The sequence below is a fragment of the Populus alba genome, chromosome 8, assembly GCF_005239225.2.
Source record: "Populus alba chromosome 8, ASM523922v2, whole genome shotgun sequence".
Taxonomy (NCBI): Eukaryota; Viridiplantae; Streptophyta; class Magnoliopsida; order Malpighiales; family Salicaceae; genus Populus; species Populus alba.
In genome coordinates, this window is record NC_133291.1 from 12,878,101 (window position 1) to 12,901,715 (window position 23,615).

Consider the following 23,615-nt stretch of genomic DNA (forward strand, 5'->3'; position numbering starts at 1 on the left):
AATTATATAAGATATTAATTTAATTAATCCTGATAGGTTTATAATAATTTAATTAGGGAGTGTTAGGAAGTGAGTTTGAAATAGTTTTAAAATACTTTTTAAAAGTCTTATAAAAAACACTGAATTAATTTATTTTAAAAAAATATAATTTTGATATGTTAATGTTAAAAATAAAAATAAATTTTAATAATAATTTTAAATTCACGGTAATTCCTTATCTAAGATCTTTTACCATAAAAAAACTAAACTTGGCAACTTTCAAACTAGGTTCTTATTATTAAATTAGATATTTTGATTTTTTTCTATATAACTTTTTATTTAGTTATTGTTTAAAATTAATCCATGAAAATTGTTAAGACATGATTTAATTAATTTGACGAGTTAAAAATATTTTAGATGATTTATAAAAAATATAATTTAACTTAAAATAAACTTTTTTTTTTTCATAACAAAAAAGCTTGTGGTTTATAATAATTATGTGAGTTTTTTTTTTTTTTTTTTTTATTCCTAATGGCTAACACCACTAAGCACACACTTCCCTGGTACTTGGAAACATTGCTATTAATGATGCAAACAGGGGAAAAAAAACAATACGAAAAATATAAAACTCAACATTCATACAAGAATTTCAATTTGCATTTTATTTCTGAATAATTATATAAAACTTGATCTATTTTCTTAAGAAATTTTACAATTCTCTAAATAGTTTAGAAAACCAACATTTATAAGGAAAAAGGAATCATAATCATAAATAGAATCAATATAAAATCTAAAATTAAGTTAAAAATCCAAAAAAAAACAAAAGCAAAATTATCTGAAACAATATCCTTCAAAACCTAATTTAAGGATTTTTCAAAATTTATGGTATTTTTATATCAAATTATTGATATAATGCAAATAAGTTTTTATAGAATTTAACTCATTAATAACCTATTTGGTAGTGTGATAGAGGTTAGGTTTTAAAGTATTTTTTGCTTGGAAATGTATTAAAATAATATTTTTAAAAAAAAATTATTTTTGATATTAGCATATTAAAATGATAAAAAAAAAACATTATACATTTTCTTTTGAGATTATGATAAACCTATGAAAAATTAGCAAAATTTACAATTATGGCATTTCTACATGAAGATAAGAACAAAAAAAAATAGTATAGATAAAACAAGTGTAGAGTGATAAATATTCAAAGAGTAAAAATAAAAAAAATATATTTTTATTTAAAAAAAAGTGAAAAGAAGAAAAAAGAGGAAAAACTAAAAAAATATTACAAAAAACATGAAGATAAGAATAAAAAAATGCTAATAAATAGGACAAGTTTAAAATAATAAAAATATCAAGTATAAAAAATAAAAATAAAATATAAGAAATACTTGTTTTCTAAAATAAAAAAAATCCCTGAAAGTTATAATTTTATCATCACTACATACCGCTACAATAAACAATTTAACAAAATTTATAATAATGTTATTTCTATAGAAAAACAGTATTTTTTTTAGAATATGTATAATAATTAGTATCAGTGAAATATTGGAGAGGCTAAATAATCTTGTGTGTCAAGTTTAAAATAGAAACAAGAGCAAAACAACAAAAGAAAGAGACTTTCCGATGCCGCGACCATTCTCTTCTTTACCAAGTTAGCTTTTGATGAAGATTTTCAAGGAATTACTTCTTTATCCATTAATTGTATTTTATTTATTTACCACCCAAGATTTTTCGTTTCTTAACTCATACTGTTCGAACAACTATGATTTTGTTTGTTTGTGTGATTTAACGTGTTTTAAAAAAAAAATTAATTTTTTTATTTTAAATTAATTTTTAATATTTTTGAATTATTTTGATATACTAATATTAAAAATAGATTTTAAAAAATAATAAAATAAATATTTTAAAAAAAATAATACTTATCACAATCTAAAACAAATTATACAGACACTTTGTAGATAGATGTTTGAGTTTTGATATCTTCTAATATTTGATGGGCTAGTTATATTGTTGTTGGAGTTATAGACATGTTTGTTTTTTATTTTAAAAAAATTAAAAAAAAATTATTTTTTTATTTTAAATTAATTTTTTTTAGTGTTTTTAAATCATTTCAATGTAATAATATTAAAAATAATTTTAAAAAAATAACCGTAACAATACTCTATAAACATAATTATTCTTTTCTCCTTGCCGGGACTGGGTGGAAAGGGGAAACGAAGTACAAGCATATTCGAAAGTTTATTTATTAATGCAGAGATATAATAAAGAACATATAGTGAAATAATTGTTTGATGTCATTTCCTATAAGCACAACAAAATTCTAAATTAAACTCCATTTATAAAATTAGGATTTCAAATAATTTCTTTTGTCACTCTATTTCAGATAACAGGGATGGCTCTCTACTGATAAATACTAAAATTATTAAAATCACGTTATAATAACTAGTAAATTGTAATTACTAATAAAAAAAAGTAGTTTGGTATAATATTTTTAGAGTGTATTTAGTACAGTGATAACAGTTGTTTTTTATTTTTTTTGTTTGAAAATATATTTAAATAACATTTTTTATTAAAAATTTATTTTTGTTATCAACATATTAAAAAAATTAAAAAATTATTTTAAATAAAAAATTAAAAAAATACATGACAAGCTACGCTCACAAAAAAATAAGCTACACGTTTTTTTCTTTTTCTTTTTCCTAAGAGTGCAAGCTACACATTTTTAAGCAGCTTCAAATTATCCTATCCATCATGGAAGGAAAATTGTTTCATCTTGTCCAACACCAATTAAAACCATATTTGCTAAACTTGCACTTGCAAATAATTTTCACTTGACTAGTTTTTTAATTAAATTAAATTAAATATTAATCTAATTAAATTTAATCGATCCAATCTAGTTTTAAATATCTCAATTAACTTAATCAAATTCAATTTAAACTCAATCGACTCAACATTAATAAAATAAAATAAAAAATAAAATGATAGTATTTTAATAAAAACAGTTAATCCAATCTAATAATAATAATTAAAAAAAAAGTTATCATACTTTTTTATCTAATAACACATGCAAAGATTAACTCAATACAACACTAGTTATTCAGTTAGTGAGTATTTGGTTTAGAGATATGATGATTTTTTTTCAAATATACAATCCTTTTAAAGCACAAATCACATCTTCAAGAGCTAAAAATACATGCAATTTGTGCATATCTCATAAAAAAAAAAAAAAAAGCCAAGCCAACTCCAAACTAAACACTCTCTTAATTCTAAGGGATATAAATTAACTGGTCAGACCCTATATTTGCTTTCCCGTGATCATATATTCGAGTTTTACAAATCTCAGTACTATTGAAACTTACATAATAATAATAATAATAATAATAATAATAATAACAAGTGGTCAGTTGCTTGAAGCAAGACATAAGTTACAACCATGTTTCAAACAAATAGTAGTATTATTGGTCTTTGTAGTTGGGAACACGCTAAGCAATCTACGAAGAAAATCGACAACCGCCCTTTCACTTCAGGAGCAAGGCATGATTGCGGTGGCCTCTTCGTCATCCTTGAAAGACTTGCAAGGCAGTGTATTCATTTATGATTCGCTTTTTTCTTCTTCTTTTAGGATGGTGGTTCACTTCTTTTTCTCTGTTTTTTTCCTTTGTCAATTTTAACATGCACCTTGCTTGCCTTTTCTATTTTTCAACTGGATGTGCGTATGGCTGCGCGGTGTAATTTTTATTTTTTAAAAAAATTTTGAGTTTTTTTTTAAAATTATTTTTTTTATGTTTTTAAATTATTTTGAATGTTTAAAAAAATAAAAAAAATATTTTAATATATTTATAAATAAACAATATTTTAAAAAACAATTGTTACTCGTTCTTGTCAATTTTAAAAAACAATATTCCCCTCTCTGGTTTCCTAGAAAATAAACAAAAAATATATAAATACACGTGGTGGATATATATTATTAGTTAACAAAAAAACTTAATTCCTAAAATAAGGTTTTGATACTTTCAAACATCGTTATGAATTTACAAATTTACGGTGGTAAAGTTTTAATATTCGAAATATTAATTTGTTATTTAAAAAAGGCGCCATAAAAAATTCCCAATTAAATTTTAATTTTGATTATGAGATCATTTGATGTCTACAATAAACATTAGAAAACGTGCGTGTTATTGGCCTGTTAAAATTAGATAATTGATTTTTTATTTTTAGATTAATATAGCTATCTGGACTAACTTGTACGTATCTTAACTATTTTCATAGATATTGAAATTAATGATTATATAAGTTTTTAGTGGCTCTGAAGTTTGTAAAATTTAAACTGATATTAATGACTTTTAAAAAATAAATTTAGGGTCTGATTAGTTGAGCTATACCCTTTAAAAGTTTTATAATTGATTTATTAACAGGTGAACACGTGGTCTGTTCCAAGCGAATTCAAGACTTGTATTCGAAAACAATGAGGCCACTGGCAATAATGGGCTGAAACGATCGAAATCTTAAGAACGTTTTTAGTGGACTTGAAAATCTTCATGGGCTATCGATCGCATAGGATACATGTTGCTTGCTTTCATAGTTATTTGTTTTCTTGTATGAAATGTACTATGAGCCCATTTATTTTAGCGGCATAGCTATGTTATATATATATATATATATATATATATATATATATATATATATATATATATATATATATATATATATATATATATATATATATATATATATATATATATTTTTCAAATAAAAAAATTATTAAAATATTAAATACTACATAGAAATTAATGTACTTTTTAATTATTTTTTCATTTAGTACTAACCCAAGTGCAGTTATTTTATTTTACTATGTAATCATTTTTTAATGATCATTTTTATAAATGGAATTAAGTGTTATCCTAGAAGAGAAGATCTGAGGGAATTGTTTTTTTTTTTAGTCATTTGAATTTTTTATTAGTAATGTGATGTATAATATTTTATAATTAAAAAATATTTTTTTATTTTTATTATTTTTTATATTGACACATTAAAATTATCAAAATATATTTATAAATGCATTAATTTAATGTATTTTCAGATAAAAATAATTTAAAAATAAAAGTCATCCCAGTATAAAACACTAAAAATTTCACTCAATTTTCGTTGTTCTTTATTTAATTAGACCAGTGTTAGGTCCCACCGTTAACCTTGATTCTAACACACGGCTAGATATTTTTAAAACCTCACCTTCCATACAATCTGATACAGCATTAACAATGTATATATTAATATTCGAGACCCCTGGCTAAACACGAGTGCGTGTTTTGGATCGTTGTATAACAAACTTTTCCAATTGTTTCTTATGAAAAAATATTAAATATATTTTGATTTTTTTTTCTTTTAAATTTTTTTATATGTTGATATTAAAAATAAAAAAATTTAATAAATATAATTTTTATATATTTTTAATTAAAAAATACTTTTAAAAAAATACCCTATTACTCATTGCCAAACATGAAAATGTAATAATGATTTAAAATACTAAGTGTTAAGAATATTTTTTACAAGGGGTTTTTGGTAACTATCCTTGTGCAAAATTAATTGACATGTATCTGTGATTTTATATGCGAGTGGAAAAGGGGGACTGAATAATGATAAATTGAAAAAAATAATAATGGAAAGAGCACAAATCTTCACCTCCTCCCCGGCGAGGTTAGCATTTTATCTTTATTTTTGGAGTTAATATCAACCTCTTTGAATCCCCCCTCCCTCAAAATTATACCAACACTGGTAAAGGAGGCGGAAATTACAAAGAATACTTTGCACCCCGACACCGTTTTACAGAATATAACCCAATGGTTGGTGCACGTCCATTAAATTTGTAAAGTAAAATAAATTATAATCATATCAGAATATATAATTATTGCAATAAGAATAATTATATAAGAGGTTTTCTTTGTTGTGAAAGTAAGTACGTATATAAGAGGTTTTGTGATTGAGTTTCCGAGTATAAAAATCATAATTATAAATAAGAGGGCTCAATTGAGACTTTTTTCGAACATCAAACCTAACGTGTTAATTGAGAAATAAAGTGAGTTCAAATCAACAATTCCATTATTTTGTGGACTGGAATGGAAAGATAGAAAAAAAAAAAAAAAAAGGGGAAAGTAAGAGGTTAGGGCCTAGGGGGTTAATTGATACAACCCAAACCAAAGGATGATATTGAAACATCCCACACAGGGGCAAATAAAATTGATAATTGAATATCACACAAACAAAATTGCATCACAGCATGTGCCATAAAACGAGTAAAAAATAAAAATAAATAAGAGCCCCAAATAAAGATGGCAACGTGCGCTCGCTGGTCAAAATTTAGATATTATTAAATTATATATTGGATTTTGAATACTAGAATGAGTATTCACTGTACATTATTATTTAATAAAAAAATAAAAAATTAATATATTATATATATACACGTATATTTATATATATCATTATATTTAAAAAATTAAATGTTATATATATATATATATATGTATATTTGAAGTTATGTTTTAGTGAGTTTTATAATATTTATATTAAATTTTATTTTTTTAGATAAAATAGTTATTTTAAAAATATCTATTAATTAAGATTGAATCAGTTAATATTCATTGAATTTTTAATTAAAAAACGGTTAATGCATATTTGCGTTTCAAATAAATGTTTTAAAAAATATTTTTTATTTAAAATTATCTTAATGAATTGTTGATAAAAATAATTTTTTAAAATAAAAAAATATTTTAATATATTTTTAAATAAAAATTGTTTAAAAAAAACAAACCGCCACATTGTAAATTGCCATCCCGGGTCCCCGGCACTTTCGAATCACGGTCTCGTCCTCTTCCACACTCTTTCACCGCCTCGCTTCCTCTTTTCCTGTGCGTGTGTCAAGGAATCGGCTCTGAGATTACTGCTAGAGGAAGGTCTTTCAGATTTCCTCTCAGTGAAGCTGGGACGTTTTCTTCTCCTTGCGTGTGAGTGTCTCTCTCCTTCTTTTGAATACCGATATTCAGTACTAGTTTTTGCCGGAACTTGAAATTATTGGAATATCTTAACTGAACCGAAGCAATTCGGTGGACACAATCTGTTTATTTGTTAACTAGTGAAAATAAATAAATTACAAAGCCCTAATTTCAAAATCCTGTTTAATTTTAGGACAGTGAAGCTAATGTCGATTATTATTATTTTTTAAAAACAATTTAGCAACAAAAGGAGATACCTAAACACTTATTTAAGTTGCCTATCCGTCGTTTTATGACTTCGTATGGCTAAGAATCAGAAATTTGATGAAATTTAGCTTTGTACTTATTTTGAGCTTTAATATATGCATATTTCCAAATCTAGGGTTTTCTCATGTATGATTATTTTTCTTCAATCGGCAGGCATATTTCAATCAACAAAAAAATGCGTAAATATAGTTAAACAAACTTGAATAAATGCATATACGTATGCACATATCCACCAATAAATTTTCACTTTATTTCTAAATTGCAGGTGGGTTTTGTTACAGGAGCTGACAAGGCTTGCGTAGATCATTTTTTTAATCATCTCAAAGAGCATTGCCCAACATGCAAGGTTAACTCCTGTTTTCTGCTTTCTGTATCTTACATACTTGAATATCTTGCGCTCCCTACCTTTTCACAATTAATGCATCAAAACTAAGGTTTATGTCGATACAACTTTACAAGAGATGTCTGGATTTTGATAGAATTATTACTATTGGTCAAAATTATTTCTTAAAGAAGAAAATGCATACCTATTTCCCTAAAAGCTTATCCTTGTCTATAGTTGTTTGGTTAAGGTTAGCGGGAAGGTTGGCATGGCCTCCAACCTTGCCTTGACAGTCTTCTAAATTATTTTTTCAAGCTTCAGATAGTTTAAATTGAAAGGAAAATTTAAAGTGGAAATAATCGCTTACCTTTCCTAAATATCATTTCTGTTTTTAATGATTCAAAATTCCATTTAGTTTTCCCAAAAAAGTTATGAGGGTTCAACCTGTGGTGACCAGGAACCCTTTTCTTAACTATACTTAGATTTTTGCAATTGAAATATTTGATTACAAATTGATTCAGGAAGAAAAAACTGAATCAACCAAACTGAACCAAACCATTTTGGCTCATAAAATTTGGTTTTGATTTGGTTCAATTTCAGTTTATGAAAAAATAAATAAAAGATGCCAAAAACCACACCAAAAAGCTGAATTCTTACCCATAGGCTAGTTATGCATGTGATTGATTTAACTTTGCAGTTAGATTGAATTTCTTAATTCTATCTATGTACTTATGTTAAATTTGTCCTTTTTGTCCAGAGTGAACTGCTTGAATATTCAATGTGTACATCAATCAGAGTATAGCTATTACCCCCCCCCCCGGGAGTGGCTACAGTCTTGCATCCTAGGGCACCATTATCCCCAATTGAGGACTATCCAATTCATTCTCACAACCTGAAAATTTTGAAGCAGCTTGTGCAGGATTAAAAGAAATGTAAGTACCAGCTTCTTTTTCTTAGTTAACAATATCTTGATTCTGTGCTTCAAAGTATTGAATTTCTTTCTCTCTTTGTGTTGATTGATAATTTTTCAGGGGAGCTTTTAAATTGGCACTACGCTGTCCACAGAAAGTGCACGACATTGTAGTTGACCCCGAACCCAATTGGAGTTTCGAGTCTCTTTCATCAGAGCTCCATTCACTTGAAAAGAAGCTCCATGACTCGTGTTCAGTTCCTGTGCCTTTCACCAAAGTTCAATCTCGGTACTCTGTTTTTTCCATTTGTTATGGTTTCTCTTAGTTGCATCTGTATATTATTGTGTATTCATTTACTATTTGAATTCTCGCTTGAATCCAATGTTTTGATTCTTTTTAGAGAGTTTTGGAACAGGAAGGGTGTGAAGAGAAGTCCCATGGCCTTTGTCATGAGCTTGTCCAATGAAGAGACTGAGCTTTCAGAAAGCGAGAGGGAGGAGGATCATGATCTAAGTATGGTGACTGCAAAACGGTTCAATTGCGATGATCTTTATACGAGGTGTGATATTAAACTACACGGGTCTCTAAATGTTGATTACATGAATTATATCTGGATGATTATTTGTTTAGTATTTAATTTAAGTAATTGTTTCTTTGCTTTCTACTTACTGTAAATCTGCTATTTTGGATTTCTGGGTTCAATTTTTTTGCTGTGTTTTGCTTGTCTTTCAGTGACAGTGACAGTGACAGTTCTGATTATGAGTTAGCTTTTGATGCTCAGTCCTACTTGATGGATGAAGTAGGGTTAGTTGAAAGTGCTCTTTTTGAGCGAAGTCACGAGCATCATCTTCAAGTGCAGGTGTGTGGATCTAAATTGCGGTCATTTCTTGTGTGTTGCTATGTGCCTTATGTTGTTTTCATTACATAAATACATAACAGCCATGTTGAGTTGTCAGAGAAGTAGGGAGGCCCAAGATTTTTTATTTAGTTATTTTATTATCATTATTTTTTTGCGTTGAGGTTTATTGAGACTTTTTTTTGGGTGTTTAACATTGGTAAAGCGCTTGATTAGCAGGAGAATATCAGGAACCAACTTTCAGCAATAGAGACAGAATTAATGACTGAGCAGGAAAAATCTGCATCTGCATTTGCTCGAATTGAGAAGTATAGGGAAGCAAGGAAGGAACTGGAAAGAAAACTTGATACTCACTATCAACGCAAAATGTAAGACTGCATCTTCTTGTTCTTTTATTTCTTTATACTCCTATGTAAGTTGATAGTTAGAAAATCCTGTTTCAATGATTAGATTTCTGGCCCATTATTCTGTTCTATTGTATTGTATTTTGAATTGCATAAGAAATAATGGAGTCATGATACTGTTCTTAATTGGCCTACGCCTTACAGTCATTTCTGTCGATTTCTTGTTAATACTGTGTGATCGACCTACAATGAAAAAACTGGCTGCTGACAGCTTAATGCATTATTAGTGACCATAGTGGATGCAATCTCCCTGCTTTCCAAAATTCATATTGTTCCTTCTCAATGTATAATTCTGATAGAAGGAATTTGAAATTTTCAATGGAGACAGAAACCGAGAAAGAAAGGAGTTGGTATGCTAGAAGTAACCAATGAATTAGGGATCTAAGTGTCATGAAATTCTAGAGGTTTTAAATGTTTGGTTGTTTGCTATTGTTTTATTTAAGTACATTCCTACTAGACAATGGCAGGAAATACAAGTGGTGGTTGATTAAAGTATCAACTCCTGTTGAAATTATGTCTAAGTTGTAATCTTAATTTAGTAAAAACGAGTGTACAAAAGTACAAGTCATGTGTCAAAGGGGATTCTAATTTTGAGGACCGGGCATGATGACATGTTCAAAGTAAGTGCATGCTAATCTTGTGTATGCAATTACTCCTCTGTTGTGATGTGTGTATCTAAATTGAATTGATTGCACACCAGTGGCTTGGCTTAGCACAATGTGAATGCACAATAAATAAGGTCTAAAGTGAATTGCACACCAATTTGCCTGGGGGCTGGGGACAATTCATCTAGAGAAACCTGAAATGATTTATGACATTTCTTTATGATGTTATAGTGCAGAGGCACTTGACAATCATTTAACTGCCATTCAGCGAGATCATGAACTAAAATCACAAATAGAAGAAAGGAGAATAAGAAGTGATGCAGCTCATGAAGAGGCCAAGAGAAAAGAAAGGGCTTTTCACGAGGAAAGATTACGGCAAGAAAGAGCTAGAGCAGAAGCAGAGGTTTGTTGATTTGTCCTGGGTTTTTAATATTTTTCTGTGTAATTCTGGGCATGGTATTTGTGATCATGTAATTTACATGCTTTTTCTGAATATATGTACAATGTTTGCTGCATTCCTTTCTTGGCTTATGAGCTCGTTGCCTCTCCCTTCATGCCTGAAGTTTAGGGCTTTTGAATTGCATTTTCTGCGAGTCCTGCTTCATTGATAGACCTGGTATTTCTTTAATTCCACCATGTCTGTATAAGTATCGTTGCCTGCAAATTATTTTTCCAAGCTGTTTGCATGTGTTGTGTTGTTTTCTAAGAAATACCTCTATTACATGTTTGGGAATTCTGTAATGATATTGGTTAACCATTCTTGATCAAACTTTTTAACTCCAACCTTGATTAAATTTATTGTGGTATATCTATCATAACTTTCCTGGTAGATATTATTTGTCAGCATATTGATTACAGTTCTGAATGCAGGCCAAACTTAGATTTGAGGAAGCAAAAATGGCTGCTTTAGAAGCAGAGAGGAGAGCAGCAAAGGAAGCAGCTGAAAAGGAAGCTACTGAAGCCTCAAAAAGGATAGCTGCTGTAGCCTCGCAACAGGAGGCTGCCAAACCCCAACTAAATGCCGACTCTTCAAATATGAACCTTCAACCCCAGGGGTCTGGATCTAATAGAACTAAGAAATCACAAACAACAGGTATTCTGTTTTTATTCCTATGCAAGCACTCAAATTTCTAGTGCTTTGAATTCTGAAAGGTTTCAGAGCCCAAAAAGAAATTTGGGTCTCAAATAGATATGCTTCTGGTCCATTTTGATTTTATGTTGAACTTTTCTTTAAACATTTTATCCTCCCTCCCTGTTCCTACCTCTCCAATTCTTCTCTATTTTTCTCTCACATATTTCTTTTGTGTGAAATTTTAAGTGGAAAATGTAAAGGCCAGTGTCAGAATATTATTTTGGTAGTGATAAAAGGAAAATATATTGCTGGTAGCCTAAAACCCTATGATCTCCATGCCTTCTCTTCTTCCCTCTATTTTTCTATATAAGAATGCCCATCATTTTGCAGTTGGCTATCCTTTTCAACTTCCTCAGGTCTCAATCCTGACTCTTCGTCTCTTTGTTTGTTTATTTTCTCTCTTAAAAACTTTATATGTTACCATGATGCCAAGTTCCAGAAAGGAAGCTTCACTATTTACATTTCATAATACCCATCATTGGTATTTTGTGCACTTTATTGAATTAGACAATTTTTGCAGGTGATGTTGTGAGGGCTGCACAAACTGCTCTGACTTTAGAGCAGGGAAGATTGCTAAAGCTTAAAGAGCTTGAAGAAGCAAACCGGACATTGATAATGACTTCCAATATGGTATATGCTAGAAGATGTTATGTTAAGTTTTCAAATCTCATGTTCTGTTACCTTCATTAAAAAAAAATGCTTGTAATTGTGATTTACAATTTCTGGCACTGATCTTATAATTACTTAATTTTTAAAATTTGTTATTGTAGTTCCTTCATATTGGGTACATACATCTTTTCCTTTGGTCATTCTTGGATTTTTATTTATGTTCCAGTTTTTCAATGTGGTCCTTATCTGATTTTAAGGGATCTCATAACTTTAAAATCTTGTATTTGATACTCTGACTTGTTTTCTGGTGTCATTTTCATTAGGATTTTAGCAACCATGAGAGGCATATTTCTAGGCTGATCAGACAAATAAGGGGGATAACAGAGAACGTTAGGTAAGGTGGATACCCTTTTGGGTTTTGAGTATTCTGTTCATTGTTCTAGTTACTAAAGAGAAACAAATGATTACTTTAAGAGACCTTATATATCCAATTTGCCATTTATTCATGAGTGTGGACTTCTATTGCATCCTAAAATATTTTAAATGTTCTATTAATTTTGTTACAGAGTAAAGGCAAGTGAGCTTGTTAAGATTTTAAAGAATCCTTCCTGTCCTCAGTCAATCAGTGTTGCGGCATTTGCAAAGAAGGTAATCTGGATTGTTAGTCTTGTTTGTTGTTTTTATAAGGTAATTGGGAGAATCTAGTGGTGAGAAAGTTCAGGAAGCGGGTCCTAAAACATCATTATAGATCCATTGTGATGGAATGCATTCCACATTTTCTATGTAATTATAGAGTAAGACAAAAACAAAAACGTGCAAATTTTTATTTCTGCACTTTGATTAGCATGTGTAATTAAGAAAGCTAAAGATAAAGTGTGCATACATCTGATTATAGTTTGCATTCTCCTTGTGAATTACAAGCTTCGAAAACATAAGCTTTTCTCTATTTATATTGCTAAGAAGCTCTGTGATGCAAAATTTATTTAGTCCATTTAGGTTCTTTGCCCTCTTATTGCAGCTATTGTCTGTATGCAGTATTTTACTTGGTAATTTGTTCAATCACGGAATGTGGAAGTAAAGGACACACTAATATGTTTCCCTGATTTGGTGTCTATGATTCCATAGGTTGTTTCCCATTGTGAAAGTCCTGATAATGCTGTTTTTGCGTGTGGACACGTCATTGTTCTTGTTACTTCACAGGTAAAGCTTTTCAATTTAGCTTGTTCTCTTCTCTTCTGTTTTTTCTTATTTTCTGTCTTGTTCAAACAGGGGTGGGTTTTGTGAGAGAAATTAAGTTGTTATCATGCTCTGTAAGTTTGAAGATTGTTTGAAGATGCTAATGGTGAAAAGGAAAATAAGACATGCAAACTGCGGCTGTTTACCTGAGTGACTTTGCAATGCACCATTTGATTCTAAAATGAGAAGATGTGGCCCTATTGGTCTGTAGAGGATTTTTAACGTAAGCATAGGCTAGGGGGTTGGGGTTATGCTTTCCAAGGAAGATTAGGGAATGTTTTAATCATATTTCAGCAGAAGGTATGCCCTTATGCTTGGGTATCTTCTGTTCTCTCATGCATGTTAATTATTTGTGAATCAGGTCCCACAAGCAATGGATCTTCTTCTTGCTGAATTCCATAGAGCTTGCATCTACACTGTCCCAAAGCACATAGTGTACTCAAAGGTGACTCATTTAATCCCTTGAGCTTTCCACAAATGTGTTAAAATAATACATTAAAATAAAATCAAAAGAATCTTGCTTAACCTGTATATGGTACATGCATTTGTGAATGATATAATAGAATACAGAAGGCAAGATCAGAGAGACTGGGAACTGGAGGAAAGAGTTCCTTAACTTAAAACTCTACTGGGCTGATACATAGTCTATTTATCAACATTCTCAGTGCTCTTTACTTGTTAACGTCAAAGAATTCTAATCTGCCATGCATCAGTAGATCAAAGGATGACCTTATGAAGTCATTTTTTTATCTCTCAAACATCTCATCTTGATTAACAAATAGCAGTACATATGAAGGTGTTCCTGTTATATAAATGATTTACTCAGATAACCTATCAAATATCGCTGTTCTAGTTTCAATCTTGAAAAGTGTCCTGAAAGTGGCTAGCTATGCACACTTGAGATTGTCAATTGGGAAGAGCCTAAAGTTAAATCTGTGTCAAAGTAAATGTTTTCTGAAGTTTCTTCCAAGTCGCAACCCATCACTTGTGGCAATAATCATTTGTCACCATAGGGAAAAGCTCTTCAATTTTCTTTTATCTATATTTGTGCTCCCTTCCTTACCTTTGAACCTGTTTGACTAACATCGGATTTTAGTTGGTAAAGTGTTGAAAAGGGACCTCCATTCCTATGTGTATTTCATGAGTGTTACTTGAATCTCACCTCAATTTCCGTCAGCATCCTTTAAAAATCCTTGTTCTACCTACCGTGGTCTTCAAATTCACAGAAATACAGTCCCAGAAAAATCTTTTATCAGCAATTTTAAATGATTATCTTTTCCACTCTTGCCACTCTGATAGAAATCTAACTTAGAAGTAAAAAGGCTAATAATCAGGTAGTGGCCTGTAAGTGGTAAAAGATGAGAGAACAGGATTTACTTGTGGCATTTCTTCCTTTGTTTTTGTTGCGACTCCCGTTATTTATTGTTGCTTTTTTCTCTCTCCATTTTCAGTCGACCTTTGAATCAAAAGAGGCTTACTATAAAGACATTGGACATCGAGAAGATGGTGGGAAGCTTGAGAGTGTGAAGGATTATTTGAAACGGTTAGAATCTTACATGAAACTGTATGGGGCTCTGGTTCAGGTTTGCCACTCTCTTTTCTTAATAATAAAAAAAGAGTTTTCGTCTGCATTATTAGGATGACAGCCTGGCCATTCTCATTGAGGATTAATGTCTTGGCTCTCATTTTAACCTCTTCATACATTATAAGTGGCAGCTGACCCAGGTCACTTGTAACTTTGCAGACAGAAGTGCAGGGTGTCCCAAACATTCATGGTCCAAAAGAAGGCTGGGCATGGCTTGCAAGGTTCTTAAATGTTCTCCCTGCCAATATGTATACTGCTGTTGCATTGAATGCCTTCCTGCAAGTAAGTTGGTAGAATTTTTTGATGTACTTGGTATAGTGGTATTTAGAAAAGGACCCATGGAGCTGAGAAAATTCTATGTTTCCACAGACAGCAGGATTTGTTCTCTTCAGAAAATACAAATCTCAGTTTACGAAGGTGCTCCACATAATCTTAAATGACTTTCTAAATGCATTGAGAGAACGGGAGGATTCAGAACTAAATCCAATAATTCTAGAAATTCAGTCTTACATAGAGGACAATAAGTTCCGCCAGGAGCCTGAAGGAAGGAGCTTGCAGGGTCAATTGCTATCTAGTGTCATGGTACCCGAGTCAGAACCAAGTAGAGGTTACTACTATTGACTGACATGCTATTAAGTTAACAAGGTAGAATGGCATTTCTCGGCCAATTAACAATTAGTCTACTTTCTTATAGTTAGCTGTGTTCTTTCTACTTAACACTTCAATTTAACATCTTCTTTCCTAATCCATATTATCTCTAATTCCATGTCTTCATTTTTTCTGTAATGTGGTATTAATACATCAATAATTTCAATCTATCAACAGGGACAAGAAAGTTTTAGTTATTACTGCTAAAGATTAATTCAATCAAGCATACTTCTATCAAATGACCTCCAGGTATTTGTCTCTTTCACGCATATCTGTCTGTACACACATTTTTAACAGTTTTAATTGTTGTTGAAATTTTTTACTATCATCAATGTAGCATAGAAATAAGATTGTTGGTGGTTCTTTTCTATTTCATGGATGCAATTGTATGGTCTAAATACAGCTCAAGGCAACTATAATAGATGTCAATAAGCCTTCACAATAAGTAATAATTAGCCACCATCCCAGTACCTAGTTACTTGAACTTTATGTTGGTGGCCCATTTATCATTTTAATAATTTTTTGTGGCATTTAATTGAGGTTAAATTATTTGGTTATCAAGAACAAATTATTAATGGATTCTACTTTTCAATTGCTGTCTGTTTTTGTTGCAATGAGTTTTGTTAGAAAACAATCAATCTCTTGGATCTTCTGAGATTAATAGAGATTTGATGTTATCATCTATCATGGGAGTTGAAATCTTTTTCTTAAGAAAGCATGCAATTAGAAAAAATTATTTGATCATAAAATAAAATCCTTATTTTCCCAAATGCTCTTTTTTGCATAAATAATATAGAATGCAGAGTTATCATATTAATCTTCTATTTGCTTCATGAGTATAAATGTAGTTTCGGTACTCGATTAATCAGAAGATAATCAATCACTGTATAAACAGAACGAATATATTGGAACCCCCAGATAGCCAATGCGAAAGCCCCCCACCTTGCATTGATGCTGATTTATCATCTTGAGAACATTTAACATATTTATACCCAGTCGGAATCTGCAATTTCATGAGATTGATCTGTACCTTCTTGGAGTTAAAATGCAATTAGAAATTTGACCCGAATTTGACACTTAGAGTGTGAATCTGTTTGGATGGAGAAATTAGGTACAATGTCCTTCATGTTTTTATATGAGAGCTGCTGTATCTCCTCACAACTCTGCCTTGGCGAATGCAGGTTGCTGGAAAAAAAGAGTGGAAGTATCACACCTTTTGCCGATTGTTGTTTCTTATAATGGCAAATATGTATTGCGTTGATGCGAATTGTGATATTTGATAATGAACGCCATTTATAGAAATTTTTTGTGTAATGTTAATTAGATTATGTGGTCCTTGCGTCGACTAGGGGTGCTCATATCACAATGATTTGTTTTTCCCGCTAATTTCACTATCTAAATCACTTGTCACGGCTGGTTTTTTTATTTTTATTTTTAATTCTTGCATTGAAGTTAAGCTCTTTTTTCCTTGAAAACTAAAGTGGCCAATACCAGATTTTCTTTTCTGACATTTCTTATATAATGCTTTTCTTGGGAAAAATTAATCAGCACGTCCTTAGATTAGAAAGGTAGTCGTCAATAGGTGTCTAATTAAAATGAATAAGCAATTTTTTTAAAAAAATCAAATAAGTTTTTTATTTATTTTATAACTCGTTCTAGGTCATCCCCTTTTCCTTTTTATTTGTTTTTATTGTTATTTTAGGAATTAATCACGCTTTTTCTTTTTCTATTTTTGAACTTTTCATTATAATTTCAAAGGGTTTTTTGTCATTAATTAAAGTGGGCCAAGGCATTTTGGATGCTTAATTAATATACAATCATCACTAATGGAAGGACCTATTGGAGACTTCAACAAAATACAAGTTTGAATTAATTTGGTTTTTCTTATTATAAGGATATATTGATTAATTTTCCGGTTTGCATAATTACACCAGGTAACGGGGCTCAAGTGCATCTCCGCAATACATAAAATCCAATCCAATATTACTGACTCAATAATTCACCTTCAATTCAACATCAGTACAAAGATTATATTATTCATTTTTAATAAAAGTGGCCAATACCAGATTTGCTAATTTTTTTTAGTAAAAAAAATTAGAATTATATAAGACAATTCGTTAACTCAAGTCAACTTGCTAATTCACATATCACGTCATGAAATTATAATAACCCAATATAAAATAAATCAAAATAAATTATGAAAATCAATATTCAATATATCCAATATTAAATAATAAAGTTAAAAAAATCAATTAAAAAATAGCTTAAAAAATAATTTAAGTAAAACCCGCGATCTAGATTATGAAACTTAAATAACTCAATAGAAAGTAAATTGAAAAAAAATTATGAAATCTAATTATCAATTTATCTAGTGTTGAAAACAAAAAATTTTTTAAAAAATATAAAAAATAATTCAAGTCAACTAAAATTAATATGCCAAACAAATGACATAACTTCATTGAAAATAAATCAAAACAAATCACCTAGGCTAATTCTTAATTAACTAACTTTTGAATGATAAAATTGAAAAAAAAAATTCATTAAAAAAGGAATAAAAATACCTCGAATCAATCAAGTTAACCCAACAAACTCACAATTCACATTTAAATTATGAATCCTTTACATATCTAATATTAATTTAAAATTGAAAAAATTTAGAGGAAAAAAAAAATTATTCCAATAAATAATATTATATGAAAAAAAAATACAGTAAAACCTATCCTCCTTTAGGTTTTTCTTTTTTAACGTAATAAAAAAAAAATTACAAATATCCTTGTCCAAAACCAGAAATAACACCACAGATATATACATGGTAAAAAAAAAATTGGATTTTAGTTTTTGTTCATCAACAGCTTAGAAAAACCTACCTCATCCTAATCCAAGTGTAGTTCATTAACTCCTTTTTGCAAAACCAACTTACGAAACACACGTCTTTGGCAGAGTTCTCAGCCATGATATATACAAGATTGCATAAATCTAACTAGTTTCCCGTTTGTCCTCGCCGAAAAATACATCCACCAAGAAACAAATCAACTCTGCACAATCTTAAAACTGGTTCATGAAGGTTATTTATAAACCATTTATTTTCCCTGCTTTCTGAAGAAACACTGTTGAATGGCTATTCAGAATAATGAGCATTTGATTCAGCTCCCACCGAACCAAACATGCAGGGAGCAGAGATGATCTCAGAGAACGCATTGAGATTTACTAATAGAGCCTGATTCTAGCCTGTATTGGGCCTCGACATATGGGGCACACTTGGAGGTCTTCACCACAATCACAACAAGTCTGCAGAATAGGAAGAGGTGGCAATAAAGTACTTGTGGTTATGATCACATTGTCATGACAAAATATCATATATAGAATATGGTTCCTGCTTTAAATAAATAGATGCAAAAAGGATCATGGTTCACCTGATGCCCACAACCGAAGGCCATGTTCTTTGGATTAGTGAGACAAATGGGGCAAACCTGTCAAAGTTCATAAAAAAAGTGTTAATTGCAATGGGAGACTAAATGTGATGGTATGGATATGAACATTGAAAGCAAGAGTTATTTATTTACTTGTTAACGCCCATATCAAGGACGAAAGGTTGATTTAATAGTAATGTAACAGAAGAAAAAATACTGATCAGTAAAATGAACTGTATCTGGAACAATTTTTACACCTGATTATCATACACAGAGCTAGAAGATGAAGCCCTCTCTGTTGTTTCATATCCACTAACTGGTGTGTCATATGAAGATGAAGCCCTCTCTGCTGTTGTTTCATATCCACTAACTGGTGTATCATATGCAGAGTAAGAAGGTACACGCTGCTGGAAGCTGCTTGAACGGGAAGCTTTCGATTTGCTTGAAGAAGTTTGACCGTAAAGTGGTGGGGGCAAAGGAACCCTCTCTGGTGCATTCCCTGTGTGGTGACTGCTTTATCCATGGAAGCATACAAATGAGATTTATAAAAATTTACATGACTAGGGAATTTAAGTGTATCAATGAAAAGCACTGCACTGGAGACTTCGTTTTTACCCCAATAAGCCAAGCTCAATAGTTGCTTTGTATTGAGAAGGTATTTCCATCAATGATGCAAGAGCAAATTCTGCCTCTTTTCTGGACTGACTCACATTTTTGGACATTATTTCTGTAAAATTCACAAACTAACAAGACAGAGAAAAGAAATAGTTCTAGTCAGTATATACGTAGATGCAGAGCTGCTATGTCTGAATAACTACATGACAGAACTACTGGTTACCTGGAAATTATCAAAGGCTCGAGCAGGGATGTTGTCATCAAACTCCCTCATCATCTCCCAAGGTCCATCACCGACTCCAACTAAAATGATTGATAGAGGGTATTCACTGATATTGTCAAGCACGTAAGCAATTGATCAGGAAAATCTAAAACTAGCTATTGAAAATGTAATATCATATACATCTACCTCATTCCCCCCCTCCCACAGACCCACGTAGCTAAACTGTGTTACCTTGCCTTTACAATTGCATCGATTGTCCTTCTCTCTTGTGGACTGAGCTGGCCATGATGTGTGTCAACACTTCTAGTCACCTTTCATTGATTAAAAGTTTTCTTGTAAGTGGAAGTGGTACAGTGAAAGCATTGACAAGCCAAGTATATAGAAAAACTGTGGATTTTGTGCAGCAGGAATATCATAACTGTTTTGCCTAATTATCAAAAAAAAATATAAAATACATATCCTTCTGTTTTGCATTTTCCATGCACCAATCAAATGTCATGACCATCACAAGCAACTGCAGCTTCATGGAATGATTGGAAACAGGCAATTCACTTCTGCCTCTTACTGATTAAAATATTTCACCAAGAGACCTGCTTGGAAGGCAGTCTTTCTGCAAAATAGGGCATGTATGATCTGCAAATGTTTCTTTTCCTTGAGTTTTGAACAGGTGAAAATTCTTCTGACCAGTTTTACTTCTTCAGGAATGGATCCATACCGTACTTATATAATAAATATTAGTTGCAATTTTGATGCTTTAATGTCAAACTTTTCAAAGGATTGGTATTGCCTGGCACTCAAAACCTTTAAAATGAATTGTTAAAGGCGGAGCAACAAAAAATACCTGCCTTTCAACGATAATAAACTGTGAATTCAAAAGAAAAGAAAAAACATGAATACCTGTCCATCAGCAATTATCAGCAAAACATGGTATTGCCCACCACCTTGCTCAACAATAGTAATGGCCATTTCAATAACAGGTGCAAAAGATGTCGGACCTACGATAACAAAACATAAACAAAGTGTGCCTTAGGACCACCTGATAAAATATTTTGATTAAGATGCTGTTTTTAGACAATGTACAGAACCTGACCAGCGAGCCGAAGGTTGGGAACAATTTCTTTGTATCGTGTCAGCACTTCCTCAAATCCATTACAGAATCTCTCTTCAGGAAAGAAACTAAAGACATCTTGATCATGTGTAGATGCTGCAAAAAGTAACGTGAAAATCATCTTCCTCATGAAAAAAATAATTCTACAGAGAATAATTCAAGAGAATTCTTCATAAACTAAAAAAAAAAGAAGAAGCTTAACATGAAATTACCATCTCCAAATCCAAAACATGGAATTAAGTTATCCTCATCGAATGCAGACAAAGTCCTGCCAATAATTGATATTGCTTGTTCATACGGATTTTGACCATTTCCAATATCATGTAAGCTTCTTCGATTAAATGATCTTGCACCTGATATGATTTTGAGAAAAGGTTAAGCATACCTTTTATGATTGAATCATAAATGTTACCACACGTTAAACAAACCAGGAAACGACTAAACCTGTCCACTCATTGCTTTTTGTGAAGTCAATTCCAACAATGAGATTAGAAGACTCTAAACCAGCTTGAGCAAGAGCAGCAGTCACCTGTGGACATTGACTTTGTTTAGTACTTTGAAGCATGTTGAATACTTAAAATTATCTTACAAATTTGCATTTGACCATCAACAAATTTTACAGCAAATCATCAAATATAGATAGAAATAAGCAAGCAAATGATTTAGAAAGAGGTTTGAAGATATAGGACCAGCTTATAGTATCCATCCACTAATCCTTTCCCAGTCCCTGACCATAAAGATGGAAGTGTCAATGCCAGCTGCCCTCATAGGAATGTCCCCACGGAAATCCTCATTAGATAACAAGGGACTATTTTGAGGCTGGTTGGCATTGCGTTTCAACCTGCGTTTTAAAAATGCATTTGACATGAAATAACATCAAATTGATGCCTTTTTTTAGTGCTTTCTGATTATTTTGATAGGCTGATATCAAAATTTAAAAAAATATATTTTGATGTATTTTAAGTAAAATAATACTTTAGAAAAGCACCCTACACTACAATACTAAACACACTTATTAACCAATAGTTCAAACACAAGAATTCACCACATGTTTATGCTTACAGATAATGAAACTCCGAGTAAAGCGTAAGCATTCGGTGATTTTGCCCGAGTCTTATTAGACACATAAACTGTATCCTGTGTTATATTTCAAGCTGTCATGTCGAAGTCCACATGCTTGTTCACATCATTGTCAACAACATTCTTCAGACTTATCCTAAATAGAAGCTATAACAAATGATCATAAACCTGGATCCATTCTATGGTAGCCATCGGCTCAACTTCTTTCTTTATCTGTCACCAATTTCAACAGTATTTCCCACTAGGCGTTGATCAAATTTATCTCCTGGGTCCTCAAAATATCTTAAAAACAGGCCTTAGCAGCTGAAGTTGTGTCAGAAGGTTTTTTTTTGTCTGTAACATTCAACGTTCGTCTAGTTTTTCACTTTGTCACTACCACCCTTAAAAGTCTTATCACATAGACGCCAAAAATAAATAAAAAAATAAAATTACGAGTAATTAAATAAATTGATGGTCCAACCAACCTGATCCAAAGTCTGGTAATTATCAGCTATTCTCGAGAATTTCCTGTCCAATCTCTTGTGTGATTGTTGGGGGGGCACTTGTGATTCATAAGGATAAGATGGATTAGGAGCAGGTGCATGGTGATGTTGTTGTGCCCAATAGGGATTATGTTGAGGAGATGGATATGATGATGCTGGAGGATATCCATATCGATTCCATGAAGATGAAGAATTGGCTGAACCATAAGAAGAATAATCTCTCCGTCTTGACCCTTTTGAGCTTTTACCTCCCATCAGCAAGCCAATTGATTCCAAACAGAAAAAAATCTCTCCTTTCCAGCTGCAAATAAAATTAAGTCAACTCAAGAAAACAGTATCACAGTATATATTGTATTTCTTAACATGTTGATCATACCTTAAAGCTTGAAACTAAACTCTAACACAGAAACTACAGATTGGGGAATGCAAAAATAAAATAAAAATTGCAGAATGTTTTTTTAATTATGGGGTATCAGAGTTGGAGATGGTGAAGAAGAAATGAGTTAAAAGGAAGTTTCCGAGTTGAAAAGCAAAAGGGCTAAAAGTAGTACGAAACAGAGACAGGAAATTTAAAAGGAGACCAATTCCAAGACAGAACAGGGCACCACCGACGTGATCAGCTCAGACTATACAAATGTTTTGCTTGCAAAGAGAAATCTTGTTCACTCATCTCATCTGTAAGTTTCCACGATTAAGCACCCAAAGGAAGAGAGAAGAAACAAAGCATCGATGCCAAGTGGGTTTTGAATTTTGATTAGTGAAAACGCAATTGATTGAAATAAATAAATATATTTACAGCAGGCAGAGTACACGCAATCTTTTAGCTGCCCCGGGGGGGGGGGGTGGTTTGCGTTTGGTATTGTGTTTCGTGTTTTTTTAGATTATTTTTTATTTTAAAATAATTTTTTGAATTTTTTTGTTTTTAATATTAATATATTGAAAAACATGTGGAAAATATCTATTTAATATTTTTTTTAATTAAAATTTACCTTTAAAAAACACTAAAAATATAAGTTATCATACTCTCAAATATTTACGGTCTTATCAAAATAAAAACATCAAACACTCTAGTTCTATTTAATATGTTAAAATAAAAAAAAAAAATATTTTGGTTAAAAAGATATATATATATATATATATAAATAAATTTT

At 31.0% G+C, this 23,615-nt stretch overlaps 2 protein-coding genes across 7 annotated transcripts; one reads left to right on the top strand and one right to left on the bottom strand.

Annotated features, from left to right (window-relative positions):
• The first annotated feature begins 6,802 nt into the window (after positions 1–6,802).
• LOC118058177 (mRNA export factor GLE1) lies at positions 6,803–16,880 on the top strand. 5 transcript variants are annotated; one of them, XM_035070883.2, is made up of 19 exons: positions 6,803–6,983; positions 7,504–7,584; positions 8,318–8,492; positions 8,592–8,759; positions 8,872–9,030; positions 9,204–9,330; positions 9,547–9,695; positions 10,568–10,739; positions 11,207–11,429; positions 11,989–12,098; positions 12,401–12,471; positions 12,644–12,725; positions 13,203–13,277; positions 13,675–13,758; positions 14,765–14,896; positions 15,058–15,180; positions 15,268–15,543; positions 15,724–15,795; positions 16,728–16,880. In XM_035070883.2, coding segments are annotated over exons 3-17 (1,929 nt in total). In that variant the 5' UTR covers positions 6,803–6,983; positions 7,504–7,584; positions 8,318–8,490; the 3' UTR covers positions 15,520–15,543; positions 15,724–15,795; positions 16,728–16,880. The 5 variants fall into 5 exon arrangements, with proteins under 5 accessions (XP_034926774.1, XP_034926784.1, XP_034926792.1 ...); XM_035070893.2 differs by having other exon boundaries at positions 9,210–9,330; XM_035070901.2 differs by having other exon boundaries at positions 8,887–9,030.
• A 1,371-nt stretch (positions 16,881–18,251) lies between these two features.
• On the bottom strand, positions 18,252–23,249 carry LOC118058227 (E3 ubiquitin-protein ligase RGLG5). Of its 2 annotated transcripts, none has more exons than XM_035070935.2 (12): positions 22,841–23,249; positions 22,447–22,765; positions 21,347–21,431; positions 21,115–21,255; positions 20,885–20,998; positions 20,692–20,789; positions 20,026–20,105; positions 19,795–19,900; positions 19,572–19,699; positions 19,214–19,469; positions 18,960–19,016; positions 18,252–18,834 (listed from the first exon to the last, which is right to left on the bottom strand). In XM_035070935.2, the coding sequence occupies exons 2-12, from the start codon at positions 22,717–22,719 to the stop codon at positions 18,754–18,756; spliced, it is 1,419 nt and encodes a 472-aa protein (XP_034926826.1). In that variant the 5' UTR covers positions 22,720–22,765; positions 22,841–23,249; the 3' UTR covers positions 18,252–18,753. The 2 variants fall into 2 exon arrangements, with proteins under 2 accessions (XP_034926826.1, XP_034926840.1); XM_035070949.2 differs by having other exon boundaries at positions 19,214–19,466; positions 22,841–23,240.
• Between the last annotated feature and the right edge of the window lie 366 nt (positions 23,250–23,615).

Coding starts and splice junctions, on each gene's coding strand:
- LOC118058177 (XM_035070883.2), top strand. Junction 10,740..11,206: donor GAGCTAGAGCAGAAGCAGAG/GTTTGTTGATTT, acceptor TTCTGAATGCAG/GCCAAACTTAGATTTGAGGA. Junction 14,897..15,057: donor TGTATGGGGCTCTGGTTCAG/GTTTGCCACTCT, acceptor GTAACTTTGCAG/ACAGAAGTGCAGGGTGTCCC.
- LOC118058227 (XM_035070935.2), bottom strand. CDS start 22,719: ATGGGAGGTAAAAGCTCAAAAGGGTCAAGACGGAGAGATTATTCTTCT. Junction 21,432..22,446: donor ATTACCAGACTTTGGATCAG/GTTGGTTGGACC, acceptor CAATGTCCACAG/GTGACTGCTGCTCTTGCTCA. Junction 19,017..19,213: donor GCTCTGTGTATGATAATCAG/GTGTAAAAATTG, acceptor GAACTTTGACAG/GTTTGCCCCATTTGTCTCAC.